The sequence below is a fragment of the Dipodomys spectabilis genome, unplaced genomic scaffold (genome assembly GCF_019054845.1).
Source record: "Dipodomys spectabilis isolate Male_0828 unplaced genomic scaffold, ASM1905484v1 ptg000096l, whole genome shotgun sequence".
NCBI classification, from domain to species: domain Eukaryota; kingdom Metazoa; phylum Chordata; class Mammalia; order Rodentia; family Heteromyidae; genus Dipodomys; species Dipodomys spectabilis.
The window spans coordinates 33195060-33215000 of record NW_024870773.1 but is presented as its reverse complement, the minus strand read 5'-3'; the positions used below and the strand labels follow the sequence as shown (position 1 = coordinate 33215000).

The window sequence follows — 19941 nt, the reverse complement described above, 5'->3', positions numbered from 1 at the left end:
CTTGAACTCAGGGCCTGGATGCTGTCCCCAAGATCTTTTGCTCAAGGCTAACACTCTACAACTTGAGCCACAGCTTCACTTCTGGCTTTTTGGTAGTTAATTAGAGATAAGAGTCATCTGGACTTTCTTGCCTGAGCTGGCTACGAACTGCAGTCCTTAGCTCTCAGCCTCTTGAGTATCTATGATTGCAAGCATGACCCAGTGATGCCTTACTTATCATGATAAGAAAGTTACCGCCAAGATGACTACCATGTCATCCTGTACGTGAAACATCAATACTCCTGTGCACTTTGGCCAGAGCACTGGGAGCAGAGCCTGTTGGTAGGAATTTTTACTCAGTAACTGAAGAAGATGGCAGTGAGAGAAAGATAGCTGTCTTGTACATGATAAAATTAAATCTTTTTTTCTATGTTTTTCCCCAGTGATATAGATTTTGAAACTTGTATATGGCTTTTTTGTTATCATGGGATCCTAATTGGGGGGGGGAGAAATGTTGAATAATGATAATCTATCTGAATCTTGAATACCTTATATATAGACTTAATATGAAATTAATATGCTGGGTGTGGTGCCAAATTCTTATAATCCTAGCACTTGAGAGGCTGAGGCAGGAGTACTGCAAGTTCGAGTCCATTTTGGGAAATTCAGTATGATATTGTTTCAAAATTAACAAAACAAAGATCACATTAATAAAGGTGAATATTAGAAGTCTAACAATATCTACTTCAAATTACCCTTCTAATAGAGGATCAGTGAGCTTTAGTACGCATATTTTTTTATTGGAGTCTTTGGGAGAGAAGGAGATATTAGAATATATTCATCATGGGGCTAAGTGTTTAGTTCAAGGGCAGAGCCCTGAATTGTCAAAAACAAAATCAAAAAAATAATATGTTCATCACAGAGTTGAACTAGAAAAGCAAACTAATGAAAACAGTAGAAGCAGTTTTACTTCTTCTTTTTACCTCACTGCAAATGCCATTTAAATGTTTAATTTCCAATATGCATTTACATGAAGGAAAAAAACCTCCAGTAGTATTGTTTTTCCAGGTAACAAGACAACTCTATGAGCCACTTGTTATGCAGCTGATTCACTGGTTCACTAACAATAAGAAATTTGAAAGTCAGGATACTGTTGCCTTACTAGAATCCATATTGGTGAGTAGTACTTGACTTTTCCTACTGTCCCCATCAACTGTTACATTCAATGTAGATTTAGATCTTTAGGAAAAGTTGCTTATTAAAATATAAAAGGTAGCTGCTATCTAGACCATCTTGTCTCTTTTCTTTTGTTTGATTTGTGGAATGCCATTTGCTTAAGTGATACTTCCAATATATGTTACTAATATTAATCTCATGTGTTTTTATTTTGTTTTCTGCTAAAATTATTGTAAATTTTACAAATCTTATCTACATTAGGATTTGAAAGAGGAAGAGTATGAGAGTGAGAGTGTGTGTATGAGAGAGTGATCATACATGTTTGTGAGAGAGAGGGGGAGGATAGAAGAAGAGAGTGAGGATACATATTGAAGGTGTGAGAAGAAGGTTCTTCAACTGTGTAGCTGCTTTTTTAAAAATTGATTTAAAGTAAAAGGGTTTTTTAAGCCTATTTAGTTTTCTCTTACATTCAGATTCAATAGTTAAAGGTGCACAGAAAAGCAATTTACTGGGCTGGGAAGTTGGCTCAGTGGTAGAGTTCTTGCCTTGTGTGCATGAGGCCCTGGGTTCGATTCCTCAGCACCACATAAGCAGAAAAAGCCACAAGTGGTGCTGTGGCTCAAGTGGTAGAGCCCTAGCCTTGAGCTGAAGAGTTGAGGGACAGTACGACTGACAAAAAAAGAAAAAAAAAAGAAAAGCAGTTTACCTTTAACATCAACCTCTTCCTGTGATGGTAGAGGCACAATTGTTAGAATGTGATTCCTGGCTCATTGAGAACAGAGGTAGTGAGATCAGCTAAACGTAGTGTTTTTTGATATGTATTTGATTATAATTTAGAACTTGTGTAATAAGTTTATATTCAATTTTTATAATGTCATTTTCTGTGGTTTTACATGTTTTTCAATCCTTTTTTTCTTAGTACACATTTTCTTTCATAAATTTGAAAGCTCCAGTTACATATATAGCAAATTTTTCCAAACAAACTTCCTTTAGTTCTGTGTTCTTGCAATTGCTTCCAGTTTGTGTTTCTATGTCATTTTCTACTAAGTTTGATATAAGTTAGAGGAAATAGTAAAGTTGACAAGAACATGAAGAAAGAAGAAAAGGAGGGCTGGGTAGCTGTGATTCATGCCTATAATCCTAGCTACTCAGGAGGCTAAGGCATGAAGTATCTGGTTTGAAGCAAGCTCAGGCAGAAAACTTTGAGAGAGTCCATCTCTAATCAACAAACAAGCCATATTAGAAGTGTGTGTCTCAGGTGGTAGAATGCCAGCTGTAAGTAAGCAAGCTAAGTGAGCTCCAGGCCCTGAGTTCAAGTTCTAGAACTAGCAGAAGGAAGAGAAGGAAAAGGAGGGAAGTGGAGGGAAGAAGAAAGTCAGCATTACATCTATGATGTGTTGTTATGACTTAAGTCTGTTTTCGGTTTTGATTGTGTGGGGCATGTAGAGCCAACACACATCCCAGCTTGGCTGTACTTTAAGTACTAATAGTGCTTCTTTTGTTCTCAGAGTCACTGCAGCCATATGCTATGTCTATGGACAGTAGAGAGTCACTGAATATTTCTCTAGTTTTAATTCCCTGCAGTTTCTACTAGTCAATACTGCCTGTAACAAATACATATTAATAAATGTTCTTTTATTCAGATGGTCTTATTCCAATGTTTCTGTTCCGAAGTTTCCATTTTATTTTATTTTTATTTTTGGTCTGGTCATGGGACCTGAACTCTGGGCCTGGGCGCTGTCCCTCAGCTCTTCAGCTCAAGGCTAGCACTCTTCCACTTGAGCCACAGCGCCACATTCTGCTTTTTTTTTCTTCTGCTTATGTGGTGCTGAGGAATCGAACCCAGGGCCTCATGCATGCAAGGCAAGTGCTCTACCACTGAGCCAACTTCCCAGCCCCAAAGTTTCCATTTTATTTCTTTACCTTTTTTCATCTTGAAGGTAGCTCAAGTGAGGGTTTCAGAAGAAATCTGGTAATACATGATAACGTAAAATGAGTTGGTAAGGAAAGAGGTAAAGAAGAAATAGTAAATGGCAGCACAGTAGTGCAGTGAGGGACAGGCTTCGCATAGGTGTCCTGGTGAGAACTGCTGCTTCCCTAACATCAGCACACATAGTATCTGTAATTCACGAGGAACCTCTAAGGCCTGATAAATAAAACCATCTAAGGCCCAATAAATCATTTCGTACATGACAGGACAAACAGGTATGCTTCTTGTTGGCTGACTTCCTGTATTGGTAATTTTGTATGACCCATGAATGAGGTTATAAATATCCAAATGACCCTTGGTAGACAAAAGTTTCCCCACCCTGCAGTGCCAGTAGATATCATAGAATGATTTGGAAAGAATAGGAGCTTATTTGGTTTGTGTTTCTGGAAATTATGAAGTTCAATATCAAGGTTCTGGTACTTGGAAAGGCCTTCTTTGCTGTATCATAACATCACCAGGAAAGAGAGGGCAAGAGTGTTCAAGCTTGGAGCTCTTCTTATAGAGCCACTAATGCTATTGTGAGGACTGCACCTCCTTTCTCCAATCCTAGTCCTTCAGTGGCCCTCCAGATTCTACCAACATGAGTTAGAGATTTGCTTTTTTGCTTTAAAAATATATATATATATTTTGACAGTACTGGGGTTTGAATTCATAGTCTCAGGCCTGCTAAGCAGGTTCTCTACCACTTAAGGCTTTACTTTAGTTATTTTTTAGATGGTCTCTCTCTCTCTCTCTCTTTTTTTTTTTTTTGCATGTGTATGTGGCAGAATTGGGGTTTGAACTCAGCTTTGTGTTTGCTGGATAAGCACTCTGTAAATCTAGCCATGCCCTCAATGGATCTTTTGTTTGCCCAGGCAGCCTGGATTGCTACTCTCCTATTTAGCCTTCCCATTTATGTGGGATGACAGGCAAATACTACTGTGCTCAGCTGTTGATTGAATTGAGATTTCACTAACATTTTGCCTGCGCTATTCTCCAACAGTGATTCTTGATTTCCACTTCCCAAATAACTGAGTTTACAGGCATAGGCTTTTATGCCTGGCCTAGAGATTACATTTTCAGCATACCATTTTGGGGAACAACTTTAAACTGCTACAGTATTTTCTCCATTTTATCTGGATTTTTTGTTTTTGGGTCCGGTCGTGGGCCTGAACTCTGGGCCTGGGTGCTGTCCCTCAGCTCTTCAGCTCAGGGCTAGTGCTCTACCACTTGAGCCACAATGCTACTTCCAGCTTTTTTTTTTTTTTTGCTTATGTGGTGCTGAGGAATCGAACCCAGGGCCTCATGCATGCAAGGCAAGCACTCTACCACTGAGCCACCTCCCCAGCCCTTATCTGGATTTTTCTGTGTAATTATTCCTTAAAAGAGAATGTTTTCCTTATGTCAAAAGAACTTGACAACCAGATTGATTTTCTCAGTGTTTCTGTTTTCTTGACACATATCCTTTTTATAGCATATGATAGTTATACTCAGAGGCAGACCAAGGGTATTCAGTTGTCATTGTATGGACATATAAGTACAATAAGAATGTCTTTGTTTTGTTCCAGGATGGTATTGTGGACCCCATTGATAGCACTTTAAGAGATTTTTGTGGTCGGTGTATTCGAGAGTTCCTCAAGTGGTCTATTAAGCAAACAACACCACAGCAACAAGAGAAGAGTCCAGTAAATACCAAATCGCTTTTCAAGCGGCTGTACAGCTTTGCACTTCATCCTAATGCTTTCAAAAGGTTGGGGGCAGCTCTTGCTTTTAATAACATCTACAGGGAATTCAGGTATGTAAGCTACATGGTAAGGAAGAATATGAATGGAGCTGTTGAAACCTTTAGTGATTCTAAAAAGTGACTTGTTTAATTCCATGATCTGCGTCACAAATTTATTAACTAATTATGGACCAGGTGTTGTGTTCTGAGTTTTAAAAAATTAACTACAATTCAATTTATATTGAAAAACCCCAGAAAAAGCTAAGTATGGTAGCTCATACCTGCAGTCCAGCTACTCAGAAAGCAGGTATCAGTAGGATCAAGGTTCAAGGATAGCCCAGGCAAAAAGCTAGTGAGATTCCCATCTCAAACAATAAGTTGGACATGATGGTGCTTGTCTGTCATCCCATCTATACCAACTATAGTAGTCTGAGGCTAACTTTTGCAACTTACTTAAGACCCTATTTAAAAAAGAGATAATGGCCGGACATTGGTGGGTCATGTCTGTAATCCTAGCTACTCAGGAGGATGACATCTGAAGATTGTGTTTCAAAGCCAGCCTGGGCAGGAAAGTCTGTGAGACTCTTTTTTTTTTTTTTTTTTGCCAGTCGTGGGTCTTGAACTCTGGGCCTGGGCGCTGACCCTCAGCTCTTCAGCTCAAGGCTAGTGCTCTACCACTTGAGTCACAGCACCACTTCCGGCTTTTTCTGCTTATGTGGTTCTGAGGAATCGAACCCAGGGCCTCATGCATGCAAGGCAAGTACTCTACCACTGAGCCACCTTCCCAGCCCTGTGAGACTCTTATCTCCAATAAACCATCAGAAAACTGGAAGTGGTGCTGTGGCTCCAGTGGTAGAGCCCTAGCCTTGAGCTGAAGAGCTGAGGGACAGCACTCAGGCCCAGAGTTCAAGCCCCATGACCAAAAAAAAAAAAAAGATAATGTAGAAAAGAACTGAGAATGTGGCTCAAAGCTCCTGACTAGCTGGCATGACCTCCTCAGTTCAAACTGCAGTACCATTAAAAACCAAAACAGAACAAAACAAAAAATTACTGAGAAACATATGTAGACATAATACTGTAGCAGTTTAGTGAACATAGCAGAAGACATATAAATGTACAAAGAGCACAGAGGAGGATTATGGAATCTAGTTTGGGTAGGTTAGGCCATCTCTCTTAAGGATGGCACATAACGGATGAATGGGAGTCAGCCAGGTCATTTCAGATCAAGGGGTGAGTAGAGATAGGAAAGAAGCTGCCATCTGAAGCAGTGGAGACATTTGTTACTCATCTGAGATTTGGAAGGCAGGTAGTGAGGTTGGGGACATGGTTTTGTGCCTTTCTTAGGTAAGATGTGAGTCGTCCAGTGACTGGGAGTCCCTGGTCATTGGAGCATAGAGTGTCAGATAAAATTTGTCTACTGCCAGCCACATTAAGATGCTTTATTATTATTTTTTTGTAATATATTTTTTAATTGTTGTTTTATTGTGAAAATACTTTATAGAGTGGTTACAATTACATGAGCCAGGTAATGAGTACATTTCTTATCCAGCATTGTCGCCTCCTCCTTTGTTTTTCCCCTACCATTCCTTCCTTCCCACATCCTTAGCTATTACCTCCTCTCCCCCCGATCCCCCGCCCCCCCACCTAAATTGTAAAGTTGGTTTTTCGACATAGTGTCTTGTACATCTCATTGTTGCAATGGGTCAATCTGTATTCCTATTTAAACAATTTGTTTTTTCCCTTCCCCTCCCCAAATTATACCAACATCAAATACAGTGAAAACGGATTATACCATTGGGGAGGGACATACAAAGCAACAAAAAAGTCACATGGTACCTTATAAATACATTAGAAACAATAGCAAGAAGAAAAAAACCACTTATGTCCCTATCTTGGGGTTCATTTCGCTTAACATCATCTTATCTGACCTTTTCTGCTTGTACCATATACTAGTTATTGCAAATAAGGGAAACCATGGGACCTATGTTTCTTTGGGCCTGGCTTACTTCACTTATTTTGCAGGGAAGAAGAGTCTCTGGTAGAACAGTTTGTGTTTGAAGCGTTGGTGATATATATGGAAAGTTTGGCTCTGGCACATGCAGATGAGAAATCCTTAGGTATGTGCTATCCACATATGTTGTTCGCGTGCCAATTTTGTTTGACTCAAGGTTGAAGTGTTTTTCTACTCTGGAGTTAAAGCACAGATAATTTTCATGAAATGTTATTTCCCTTTCTTATATCTCCTGTAAATAAATCTGATAAATGTGAGTGACAATACTTTCCTCCTTCCCCACCAGAAAGCTTCAAATGTACTTTGTAAGAGGTTTTCTTTGTGTGCTCATCCTCTAAGACTGTATACCTTTAGTAGCCATGAGCTTGACCACTGGTTGATGAGAGATCCTGCCCAGGGCAGGTAGGCAGTGCAGCTGGTCTGTGATTGTTATAGCATGGATGTGAAAATGGAATAGATTCCCAGTGCCAGAGAATGGTGGCAGAAACCATTGAGATGTGACCATGGTCTTTGAACTCATGATATTTAGTAAGTAGCAAAGTTATAAATGTATTTTGGCCATGATTAAGGTGGTTGAGTGCCAGACTTGAGTGAAAAAGCTGATGCACAGGGTCCAGGCCCTGAGTCCAAGCCACAGTACTGGCGCAAAAAAACAAAAGAGAAAAGAAAGAAAGATAGTAAATGAAGTGTGAGGAAGTAGCTACGAGAATCTTTACAATTAAATTTTGTCTAGATTCCTTTTGGAACTTCATAGAATTTCTGAGCTAGAAGACTTTATAGAGCTCTTTGTCTTATCTCTTGGTACAGTTGGGACTTGGAGGTCAGTGTCAATGAGAGCCAGGTCACATAGCTGTGGGTGACAACACTTCTTGTTTCCTGTTTCAGATCTTGGCCTCCCTCCATCTCCTCCCTTTCTTCCTTTTCTCTTTCGTCTTCATTCTCCTTTTTTGGGGTGGAGGGGGGCAACTGGGCCTTGTTTGTACTTGCATACTGGTTCTCTCACTCATGAGCTTTTTTGCTCATGGCTGCCATTCTACCATTTGAACCCAAAAGCTCAGCTCAGCTTTTTGGTAATTAACTGGAGATTGATTTGTGAAGTTTTCTGCTCAGGCTGGCTTGGAATAGCAATCCTCTAGATCTCAGTAGTTAGGGTTATAGACATGAGATATGGACAACTTTCTGTTTATTTTGACAGACTGAACTCTGCCATCCTTTACACTGATAGTATACTACTGGCTGAGATGTTAACATTTAGTTTTTTCCTTAGCTTAATTTAATGTATCTTGATTTTCCATATACATAAATTTTTTCAACAAATGAAACTTTTTTTTCAAATTAGTGCTGTGTGCCAGGCCCTGGGTTTGACCCCCTAGTGCTGCCTCCAGTCTCCCCCACAAAATACATAGAAATAAAATTATCTTCGATTTTTTAGATGATGGAGGTGACTGTGACTTCTTTCTTTTTCTAAATCTGAATAATTTTAGGCCTCTCTGAGTGGTTCATCATTTTAGTTCTGTTTTCCTTCTACAGTGGTCATGTTATTGAATTGTAACATAGTTTGTCTTACAGAGTAGGAAGGGATCAAGGAACTTAAACCCCTTAAAGAATAGCTCTGGACTGGGCGCCAGTTGCTCATGCCTGTAATTTTAGCTACTCAGGAGACTAGATCTAAGGATCGCAGTTCTAAGCCATTCTGGGCAGGAAAGCCCATGAGACACTCATCTCCAATAAACGACTCAGAAAAGGCTATAAGTGACGCTGTGGCTCCAATGGTAGGACACTAGCCTTGGCCTGGCATGAGGAGTTAGTTATATGCAGCTGTACCATACTGACAGTGCTGGTGGTATAGTTTCTAGCTGGGTGTGGTTTTGCTCTGTGTGTATATGTATGTGTGTATATGTCTTACTATCCTGCAGTCTTAACTCTGTGTTGTATTCTTAATAGGATTTGTCCACAACTAGGAATAAAATATGTAACAGAAAATGAGAGTGCTGAAAGGCTTGTATATATAGATACCTTAGACACATCAAAGTCGTCAGGAAGCAGTGGCAACCCTACCAATACATACCACCTTTACCAGTGATGCCATTTCCTCTTCCTCCTTTACAGTCTCCTAATCCTCCAGGCTCCCTTGCTTGGTTACACCAGCACTCAGGTGCCTTCCCCACTCCTGTTACATCACTGTGCCTGTGAGTCTTTACGGGTCTTTATGTTCCTCTGTCCACTGGACCCTCATAACATACCTGTGAGGTAGGCAGGACAATAGTTTCCACTTTACATGTGGAATCTGAGTTTCAAAATGGTGAAAGGCTTGTCTCAGGATGTCCAGGCTGTGTAATGTTTGAGTTTGGAGCTTAGGCAGGATTCCCAGCTTGCTTCCTTGAATGTGGGCTCCTCTTATTGCAACTTCCTTCCCTGTACATTTCTACAGAGCTTTCATGCTTTGTTTACTTCTTCAGGACCTTTTCCCTGACTTTCATGTCTCCACTATGGTTGCTATGCTTATTAGGTTTTTACAATACTATCTGTAAACTTTTACTCTTTAGCACTTCTCTCACTCAAAATTCCTCTCTTAAGTATTTTGCTACCATTAGTAGAATATAATTCCATGTTTTCCCAGGAAATTTATTTACCTGCTTATCTCTACTAGTGCTATATTGTAATATAGTCTACAAAATGGCCTTAAACAAGTGACACATTATATATTTATATATCCATCTCAGTGCCTTGATAGACGTTTAATATACATTTTACAGGCCTGTCAAGAAGTATCAGTATGCCAGAATGCTCCCTTAAAATACAATTGTTACTAGTATTTCAAATATGTATTAGTATGCCGTTGTAACTCAAAACGGTAATTTCATGCTCTTTTTTTTTTTTTTTTTGGTAGTACTGGGATTTGAACTCAGGTTTTGTCTTGGACATGAAAAATGTCATTATTTAAATTTTGCATTTAGAGGGGTGAAGTAACATTAAGTCTATAATCAAAGCACCTTTATAGTTATAAAATAAGCCAACAAACTGATTTTCTTTTGGTACTGAAAACAGGTACAATTCAGCAATGCTGTGATGCCATTGATCACCTAAGGCGCATCATTGAAAAGAAGCACATTTCTTTAAACAAAGCAAAAAAACGACGTTTGCCTCAGTAGGTGATTTGTTTCCTTTTCGTTTTTTCCCTTCAACATAATATTCTTAGCTGATAGAAGACAACTTGGTTCCATGTGTGGGTATATAAAAAATTGGTTTATCTAAGGAGTTTTGCAAGTTCTGTGGTGAAAATACTTGGTTTTATTTATTTAATACTGATAATTTTGTGTGTGTGTGTGTGTGTGTGTGTGTGTGCAATTGATGCTTGAACTCAGAGCCTTAAGCTGTGCCTCAAATATGGCCTTTTTGCTGGTTAATTGGAATCTCTCAGATTTGACTGGGTTGGTTTTGAACCTTGATCCTCACACCTCAGCCTCCTTAGTAGCCAGACTGATTTTGAATATAAGTTTGATGTAGAATTGACTACAATAATTGTAGGAACTGAATGTTGAAATAGGATTTTGGCAGACAGAATCACAGACTTTCAAAGTAAAGGTGAGCATGTTGGGAATAGGCTAGTGGTTTCTGGCACACTTTCATTTCTGTCCCATTTTCTGACTGATGCCTTGTATCACTGTCCCCCTGTTTCATATGCTCAGTGTTACAGGGGAGCTCTGGCATCTGTGCTGGCCAGCTACCACTCTGGGCAAAGACTGGCCCATGTAGAGTAGATATTAATATACTCTCTATTTCAAAATTAATTCAGCTGGGTATAATGGTACACATCTGTAATCCCAGGCACTTAAGATACGGAGGCAGGAGGATTGCCAGTCTAAGGCCAGTGTGAGAAACAATTTAATTTCAAAAAATTTTTTTTTTGGGGTCCGGTCATGGGGCCTGAACTCTGGGCCTGGGCGCTGTCCCTCAGCTCTTCAGCTCAAGGCTAGCGCTCTACCATTTGAGCCACAGCGCCACCTCCAGCTTTTTTTCTGTTTGCTTATGTTGTGCTGAGGAATTGAACCCAGGGCCTCATGCATGCAAGGCAAGTGCTCTACCACTGAGCCACCTTCCCAGCCCCAACAATTTAATTTCAAACAAAAGAGTTTGTTTGGGTTTTTCTATTGACTTATGACATTTCTTTAGATAGTTTTTCCCTCAAACGTTAGCACATATGGCAGGAGTGTAAGGTGTCTATAAAATTAGCAGGAGGTCTTGTTAAAACACAGATTTTGGCCTGATACCATCAGCACTGCTGTGTCAGATGTAGTGTATGGCCCCAGAGAATTTTTTTCCATTTGTAAGTAATTTACTGATGATGCTGGTACAGCTGGTCTAGCGGCCACACTTTGAGAAGTGCTGCTTTAGGGCCTCTACAGCCTCATTTATTTAAGGTACTTTGAAAAGAAATACTTGGTGCTATTCTGTTGAGACGTATTTGTAAATTTTTTTTTTTTTTTTTGGGTCCGGTTGTGGGGCCTGAATTCTGGGCCTGGGCAGTGTCCCTCAGCTCTTCAGCTCAAGGCTAGCGCTCTACCACTTGAGCCACAGCACCACTTCTGGCTTTTTTCTTTTTGCTTATGTGGCGCTGAGGAATCGAACCCAGGGCCTCTGGTATGCAAGGCAAGCGCTCTACCACTGAGCCACCTTTCTAGCCCCCCCGTATTTGTAAATTTTTGTATGGATAAAATAATAAGGCTGGGTATATCTTAAATGGCCAGAGTATTTGCCTCTCATGGCAAAGGCCCTCAGTTCAGTTTCCAGCACCACAAAAATAAAAATTAAAAAATAAAAATTAAGTTGAAATGAAAGTGAACAGCTTTTAGACCTATTTAAGCTATGATGTTTTAATTATATCTTCATGATCATAAAATGCCTTAAAGGAAGTCTCTTTGTGTAACATTGTGGCAAAGTTGAGTTAATGATTTCTAGACTCCTACTCTGCATTGGATTCTGGAGAGTACTCATGTTCCCCTGTCCTCTTCGTGCAGAGGGTTTCCACCATCAGCATCATTGTGCTTGTTGGATCTTGTCCAGTGGCTTTTAGCTCACTGTGGAAGACCCCAGACAGAATATCGACACAAGTCCATAGAACTCTTTTACAAATTCGTTCCTTTACTACCAGGTATGTTAAGCCTTTAAATTCTAGAGTTTTGGTTTTGCTAGTAGTTTAGATATGGAATCTCATGATTGCCCAACTATTTAGATGAATGTTAATATGTAATAAATACAAAAGGTAAGTATGTGGTTGTTTCACATTTGCATGATAGACTATACATTTTGAGTACATTTCTTTGAGATACGTAGAAGAGAAAAATTGCTATTTCAGTGATACTTATATGATACAGAAGATGAAAATTTGGTATTTCCTAGTAATTTTAAATTTCACTTCAGCTTTTCTTTATCTATTCCATTTAACTGAAGTAAATAGTATTTCTATGACCATTCGGTTAACATACTTAATGAATGTTCCAAATATTGGGCACTGGGAATATGACTTGGTGATATGTGCATGCCCAAGGACCTGGGATCAATCCCTAGTACTACACATACATGTGTACACACAAACGTGTTCAAAGTATTAAGTTAATGAAATGATGTAGTTCTGTTTTAATATGAACTGAAGTTGAATTGTAGGAGGTGTTGCATGTTTTTTCTTATTTTAAAGGAATGGAGGACCAGCTATTTGTAGGTAAAATTATTTTTTGGCACAATCTACCTCACATGTAGTCTCTGATTCCTTTAGAGCCCACAATTTCTAGTAGTATCAGCATCACTGATCACAGACATTTCTTTTTTTTTGGCCAGTCCTGGGGCTTGAACTCAGGGCCTGGGCACTGTCCCTGAGCTTCTTTTGTTCAAGGCTAGCACTCTACCACTTGAGCCACAGTGCCACTTCTGGCCTTTTCTGTGTATGTGGTACTGAGGAATGAAATCCAGGGCTTAATGTATGTTTGGCAAGCACTCTACCACTAAGCCACATTCCCAGCCCGATCCTAGATATTTCTGTTGGTCTTCTCAGTTTCCTAAAATAGTGACCTCATATATTTTGAGTTAAATAAATTGAGTTTACTTGTCTCAGCATTGTTTTCAGTAAGCTGAGGATATCAGGTGGTACATAAGCCTTTCTGATCTCCCAGCATACAAGTCACATAAAATCCACGAGCTTGCCTGACACCAGTGGCTTACACTTGTAGCCCCTTAGGATGCTGAGATCTGAGGATTGTGGCTCAAAGCCAGCCCAGTCAGGAAAGTCTGTGAGACTCTTTTTTTTTTTTTTTTGGGGGTCTGGTCGTGGGGGTCTGAACTCTGGGCCTGGACGCTGTGCCTCAGCTCTTCAGCTTAAGGATAGTGCTCTACCACTTGAGCCATAGCACCAATTCCGGCTTTTTTCTGCTTATGTGGTGCTGAGGAATCGAACCCAGGGCCTCATGCATGCGAGGCAAGCACTCTACCACTGAGCCAACTTCCCAGCCCCTGTGAGACGCTTAAAAAAATTTTTTTTATTGTAAAGGTGATTACAGAGGGGTTACAGTTACATAAGTAAGGAAATTAGTACAATTCTTATAGAACATGGTTATCCCTTCCCTCATTTTCTCCTGCTTTCCCTCTTCCCCTGACACCTCTCCCCCACAAGTTGTAAAGATGATTTCCAACAAGGTGTCTTGTGAGTATCACTGTTGCATAGTTTCACCCTTTGCCTATGTCTCACCATTCCTGTGGTTCCTCTTTTCCCCAAATCAGATAAACTTTTATACAAGACAAAGGGTACCGAAATAAAAAACAACGACAATGGGATACCAAAGGGAAAAAAATGAAGGAAAAAAGAATTAACTGCAAACAGTACCCTAAAAAGAAAAATCCATTTCCATATCTTGGAGTTCATTTCGATTAGCATCATTTTATATGGCATATGTACATAGCTATTGAGCAATAGCTCAATATGTACATATGTACATAGCTATTGAGCAATAGCTCAATCCTCTGCTAGGACTCTCCTAGACATATACCAATTATTACAAAGGAGGGTAACCATGGAGCCTATGTTTCTTTGGGTCTGGCTTAATGATTTTTTTCCATATCTTCCCATTTCCTAACAAATGGGGCGGCGTCATTCTTTCTGATGGAAGCATAGAATTCCATTATATATATATATATATATATATATATATATATATATATATACACACACACACATACACACACACACACACATACACATATATATATATATATATTAGTTTTTGTAGTATTGTGGTTTTCCTTTCTTTTTTTTTAACCTGCAGTTTTTTTTTTAAACAATGTTGGGCATCATTTTAGGTCACTGTATCTTTTTAGGTTTCTGTCTCTCTAAGTGAAAGTGATAGGAATATTTATGAGAAAAGAAATGCAGAGCCAGATGCCAGTGGCTCATGTCTAGCTACTCAGGAGACTGAGATTTCAGGATCAGAGATTCAGATCCAAGATACCCTCTCTTCCTCCTTCCTTTCGTCCCTCCCTTCTTCCTTTCTTTTTCTTTTTCTTTCTTTTCTTTCTTTCCTGAGGCTTGAACTCAGTACATGTTCTGAGTTCCTGTAGGCTTTTTCACTCAAGGCTATCACTGTACCACTTGAGTGAAACCTCTGCTTTCCCAAGAGACTTGTAATCTAGAATAAGCTAGCAAAAAGCCTGAAGTAGGAAGTGGACCTGGGACTCAAGTGGTGTAGGACTAGGCTTGAGAAAAACTGCTTAGGGACAGCACCCAGGCCCTGAGTTCAAATCCCAAGATGCACACACACACACACACACACACACACACACACACACACACACACACACACACACACACACACACACACACACACACCCATAGTAGATAAAGAGATTAACTGCTTAGGGACAGTACCCAGGTCCTGAGTTCAAATCCCAAGATGCACACACACACACACACACACACACACACACACACACACACACACACACACACACACACCCATAGTAGATAAAGAGATTAACTGCTTAGGGACAGTACCCAGGCCCTGAGTTCAAATCCCAAGATGCACACACACACACACACACACACACACACACACACACACACACCACACACACACACACACACACACACACACACACCCATAGTAGATAAAGAGATTAAGTGGATGCACACACACCCACACACACCACACACACCCATAGTAGATAAAGAGATTAAGTAGGATAGACTTGCCATAGGTTTCAGCACTTCAATTCATCTTCATTCATCTTCTGCTGGTTTCAGGGGTGTATAGACATTTAACTGTTGATCAGATAAGAAGAATAAGGGGTAAAGAATGAGAAGGTAGCATAGTTAAAACAGTTCACTGAACTATTTTATTTAACAAACATATATTCACATCTGGGTGTAGTAGCATATATTTATATTTCTAGCCAGCTGGATGATTGAGGCACAAGAAAATCATTTGAGCCCAGGAGATTGAAGCAAGGAACATAGCAGTATTCTTCCAACAAACAAACAAACATTCAGATATTAGCTACGGTAATTCATTTAATCTTGGTAACAACTGAAGAGGTAAATGTCATTTTCACTTGGGGCATAGAGAGCTGCATAGCCAGCATCAAAACCAGAGAACCATGGTGTTCTTTTATAACTTAAGAAGAAAAAGGTGGTAGGGTATTAGTAAATAGCTATTCCAGACAGAATTTTTGCAATGTTTAAAAAAATTAAGGAGAGTGATTTTGGTGGAGATAACTTCTAGGCTGTAACAAGTTATGAATACTGGAGTAAAAAGATGATCTCATATCATTTAAAAATTTAATTTTAATACAACAGATTACAGAGATTTTTCTTAGGAAAGTTTTTAATATTGTTTCTCTTTTAAGGCAACAAATCCCCTTCTTCATGGTTAAAGGATATTATCAAAAAAGAAGGTACTTCTTTTCTTATAAGCACATTTGAGGGAGGAGGTGGCAGAAGTGACCAGATGTCCGGTATTCTTGCTCAGCCAACCCTCTTCCACTTGCGGGGCCCATTTAGCCTGCGAACAGTCCTGCAGTGGCTGGATCTGCTTCTGGCCGCATTGGAGTGCTACAACACATTTATTGAGGAGAAGACTGTGGAAGCTCATGAGGTTCTAGGAGGTAAAGTTTACCCTATTTATTTGTTCACTTGTCTATGTATTAATTTAGAAGTAAGGTTTCAGTATGTCACTTAGGCTGACCTTGAACTTGTGATCTTTCTGCCTCAACCTCTTAAGAGCTAGGATTATAGAGCTCCCTGGCCCAAACCTACCTGTAAATTAACATTACTCAGTTCTGCTGGGATTTGGTCCAGGTAGACAGCTCAATGCTGTGTCAGTATGGGCTACAGATATGGTTACTTACTGTTAAGCAAAAAGTTTACCTGCATTTTCATTTATGTTGATCAGCCTTCCATTACTGTGACAAAATATCTGAAATATCAACTTACTAAGAAGAAATATTTATTTTGGCTTACAGTTTTGGAGATTTTAGTCCAACATTGACCTTGTTTCTTTTAGATCTGTGATGAGGCAGAATATTGTGGTAGGAGCATATATATGCTGTAGGGTACTGCTGGCCATATGGCAAACTATAAGCAAAGAGGCTGAGAGAGTGAGGGGATTCCAGGACCTCAGTTTCCCCTTTAAGAGCATGCCCCTCCTCCAAGTACTTAACTTCCTTTCATTAGGTCCTACCTCCTAAAGATTCCACATTCTCCCAATAGTGCCACAAGCTTGCAACCAAGCCATTGGGTCTGTAGAAGGATACTCATCCAAAGTACAGCATCATTTAATGTTACAGTGAAAACAGGGCCTACACAACCAGGCCAAAGAATCCAGTGGTACTGAATTAAGAATTCTGGTAGCTGGGTGCCAGTGGCTCACGCCTGTAATCCTAGTGATTCAGGAGGCTGAGATCTGAGGGTCTCCATTCAAAGCCAGCCCAGGCAGAAAAGTCTCTAATCTCCAATAAACTACCAGAAAACTGGAAATGGCACTGTGGTTAAAGTTGGTAGAGTGCTCACCTTGAGCTGAAGAGCTGAGGGAAAGTGCCCAGGCCCAGAGTTCAAGCAAGCCCCATGATGGAGGAAAAATAAAGAAGAACTCTGGTAGTTTTATAATCAGTAACATCAGCTTTAAAACAGTTTTTTCACTGAAAATTGTGCAGAATCTTCACATTAGTATTCCCATTCCCTACCCTTCAACACTTTGATTTTAAAGCCTTATGTTTTTAGGCTTTGGGTTTTATTTATGCCCCTAACAATGTCTTACTAAGAAAATGGATCTGCATATTTAAAAACTTATTTTGTGTTATTACTGCATTTGTTTTAAGAAAAATTTATTTATACCTATAGAAAAATAGATATAAACTTTTGGTAAATATTTTATATAAAAAGTAAAATGATCTGGTTAGCATGCTGTTTTTGTCTTTTTAGGCATATGGCATTTAATGATGGGGATGTGTTCTGAGATATTAGGCCATTTCACCTTTGTGTAAACTTCATAGATAAAGTGAATGACTGGATTCAGACATAACTCATTCACATGAACAGTTGTTAGAATTGACTAATTTTAAAATAACACATTTTTCTCACATTTAACACATCTATAAAGTTGGAAAATGTCTTTCTAGTCCAACAATCTATTGAATTGAAGTATGTTTGATGTTGTGAATGTAATTTTTTCAGGCACTGATGGGGCTTGAACTTAATGACACACATGTTGGACAGACATTCTACCACTTGAGTAATTCCTCCAGACCTTAAGGATATAAATTTTTTTTTTTTTCCTAAGCAGCCAGGATTGCTACCATGAGCAGTGGTGCCTGGCTATTAAAACTATTTATAATGGTCTATGTATTGACAATTTGATTAAACTTGTTCAGATTTTGTAGTTTAAAGAAGTGACAGTCCACAGATTCTTAAGAGGATTTCTCACTCAGTCATGACCTTTGTTTACTCTTTGACTGTGTATGCCAATATTTTATGTGTCCCTTTGTCTGAGGTTCTAAAGGTCCTTACGTCCTGCAATAACAATGTACACAGTGATATTGGGGAGAAGTTAGTGGTGTGGTAGGTGGGAAGAGGGTCATGGTGGACAGCATTAGTTGGAAGGGAGAAATAGCCTCATTGTTCAGATGAGTTTGGTAAAATTATAAGGGTGATCTGGAAATTGACTATGTAAGATGCCCAATGCCTATCCATACTTGTTTATTTTTGAATTATCCTTTTGAGGAACATTTAAATTGCTGTAATAATTATTAAAAGCAGTGCTGTCAGGTGTGGTAGCACATGAGTATAATCCCTGCACTTGCAGAATAGAAGCCAGCCTTGGCTACACAGTGAAACTTTGTCTCAAGAAAAAAAGCAAGAGGCATAAGCTAAATAAACATTCTTTACTCTTCTGCCATTAGTTATTAAAAGTTCAATGCTAGATCAAAGCTAGAGTTTTAAAATATTTGATAGAGATTAAAATGCATATTTTAAAACTTTTTGGTATGAATTTCTAAATAACTCTTTTAAATAGTCATATTATTTTATATTGTCACAGACAGTGCTTGTTAATCAACTTTTGTGTTAGTCAAATATTGGTTGTGGTTAAAAATCTGAGCTAGTACAAAGGACAAAAGATGTGTTTTGATCTGAGAATGTGGCTTAGTGGTAGAGTTCTTGCCTAGCATGCATGAAGCCCTGGATTCAATTCCTCAGTACCACATAAACAGAAAGAGCTGGAAATGACCTTGTGGCTCAAGTGGTAGGGTGCTAGACTTGAGCAAAAGAAGCTCAAGAACAGTGCCCAGGCCCTGAGTTCAAGCCCCAGGACTGGCCAAAAAAAACACAAAAAAAGATTTGTTTAGCCTTAAGGTTTGAGAGTGTTCAGTCCACAGTGGCCCCATGCACTTAGGCAGAACTTCATGGCATTGGTGGTGAGTGGCAGAAGCTGTTTACCTCAGAGTGGACCAGAGTGGCGAGTGGGGTTCACCTACCCTAACCTGTTTCCATAAGCTTTGTCCTACCATCTAATGTTTTTCAGAACTTTCTCAGATAGCACCACCAGCTAGGGTCCCAGTGTTTAGGCATTGGAGCCTGTGATGGCATTTCATAGCTGAACCCTAATGGATCGAATCTTATATAAACACATTGTAATTTTATAAGTCTGAAGTTGAGTTCTATATGGATTATAACTCTACAATATGAAATGAGAAGGAAGAGCAGATACTTGACTCATCTTTTACTCAGTTATGTGTCTGTGTGTGTGCATGTGTGCATGTGTGTGTGTACCAGGCGTGGGGACTGTTTGTGATCTTTTGTGGTAGTCTAGTGCTCTACCACTTGAGGCACAGCTCCACTTCTGGCTTTTTGGAAGTTTACTGGACATACAGGTCTCGTGGACTTTCTTTCCCGGTCTGGCTTTGAACTGTGATCCTCAGATCTCAGCCTTCTAAGTAGTTAGGATTATAGACGTGAACCACCAGCATCCAGCTGAACTAATTTTTTTTAATTGTTCAGTTATTGCTGAAAGTCTACCAAACCTACATGTACAGAAAGATTTTTTACATTAGTTTTAATGGAGTTGGGAAGTGGCATGTTAATATTATAACATACTTATTTCTAGGTACTGAATCACAGTCTTCACTCTTCAAGTCAGTGGCCTTCTTTTTAGAAAGCATTGCTGCTCATGATATCACAGCTGCTGAACAGTGCTTTGACACAGGGGCAGCAGGCAACCATCCCAGCCCACACGAGGAGGAGAAATACAAGTATAGCAAGTGTACTGTTATCGTCCGAATTATGGAATTTACTACAACACTGCTCAGTACTTCCCCTGAAGGATGGAAGGTAGGCTCTCTCTTGCTGCTTTATTATTGAGGCTAGTACTTGAGATGAGAAAAATGTTCTTGAAACTTAACAGGCCAGGTGTGATGGCAGGTATAGGGGTACAAACCTATCATCCCAGCTGTATGGAAGGATTAAGGTCTAAACCCTGTCACTGGCCAAAAACATGAGACTCTATCAGAAAGATAGCTAAGGTAGAGAAAGGGCTGGAGGTGTGGTTT

General features: G+C 39.5%; 1 protein-coding gene across 1 annotated transcript in view; it reads left to right on the top strand.

Annotated features, from left to right (window-relative positions):
- The window catches only part of Prkdc (protein kinase, DNA-activated, catalytic subunit), a 181105-nt gene that overhangs the window by 52116 nt on the left and 109048 nt on the right, over positions 1-19941 (top strand). Inside the window, exons 26-32 of the mRNA XM_042685966.1 lie at positions 1048-1155; positions 4693-4919; positions 6870-6964; positions 9907-10006; positions 11877-12010; positions 15748-16005; positions 19500-19723. Of these exons, the coding sequence (XP_042541900.1) occupies positions 1048-1155; positions 4693-4919; positions 6870-6964; positions 9907-10006; positions 11877-12010; positions 15748-16005; positions 19500-19723 (1146 nt within the window). The remainder of the gene's footprint in view (positions 1-1047; positions 1156-4692; positions 4920-6869; positions 6965-9906; positions 10007-11876; positions 12011-15747; positions 16006-19499; positions 19724-19941) is intronic.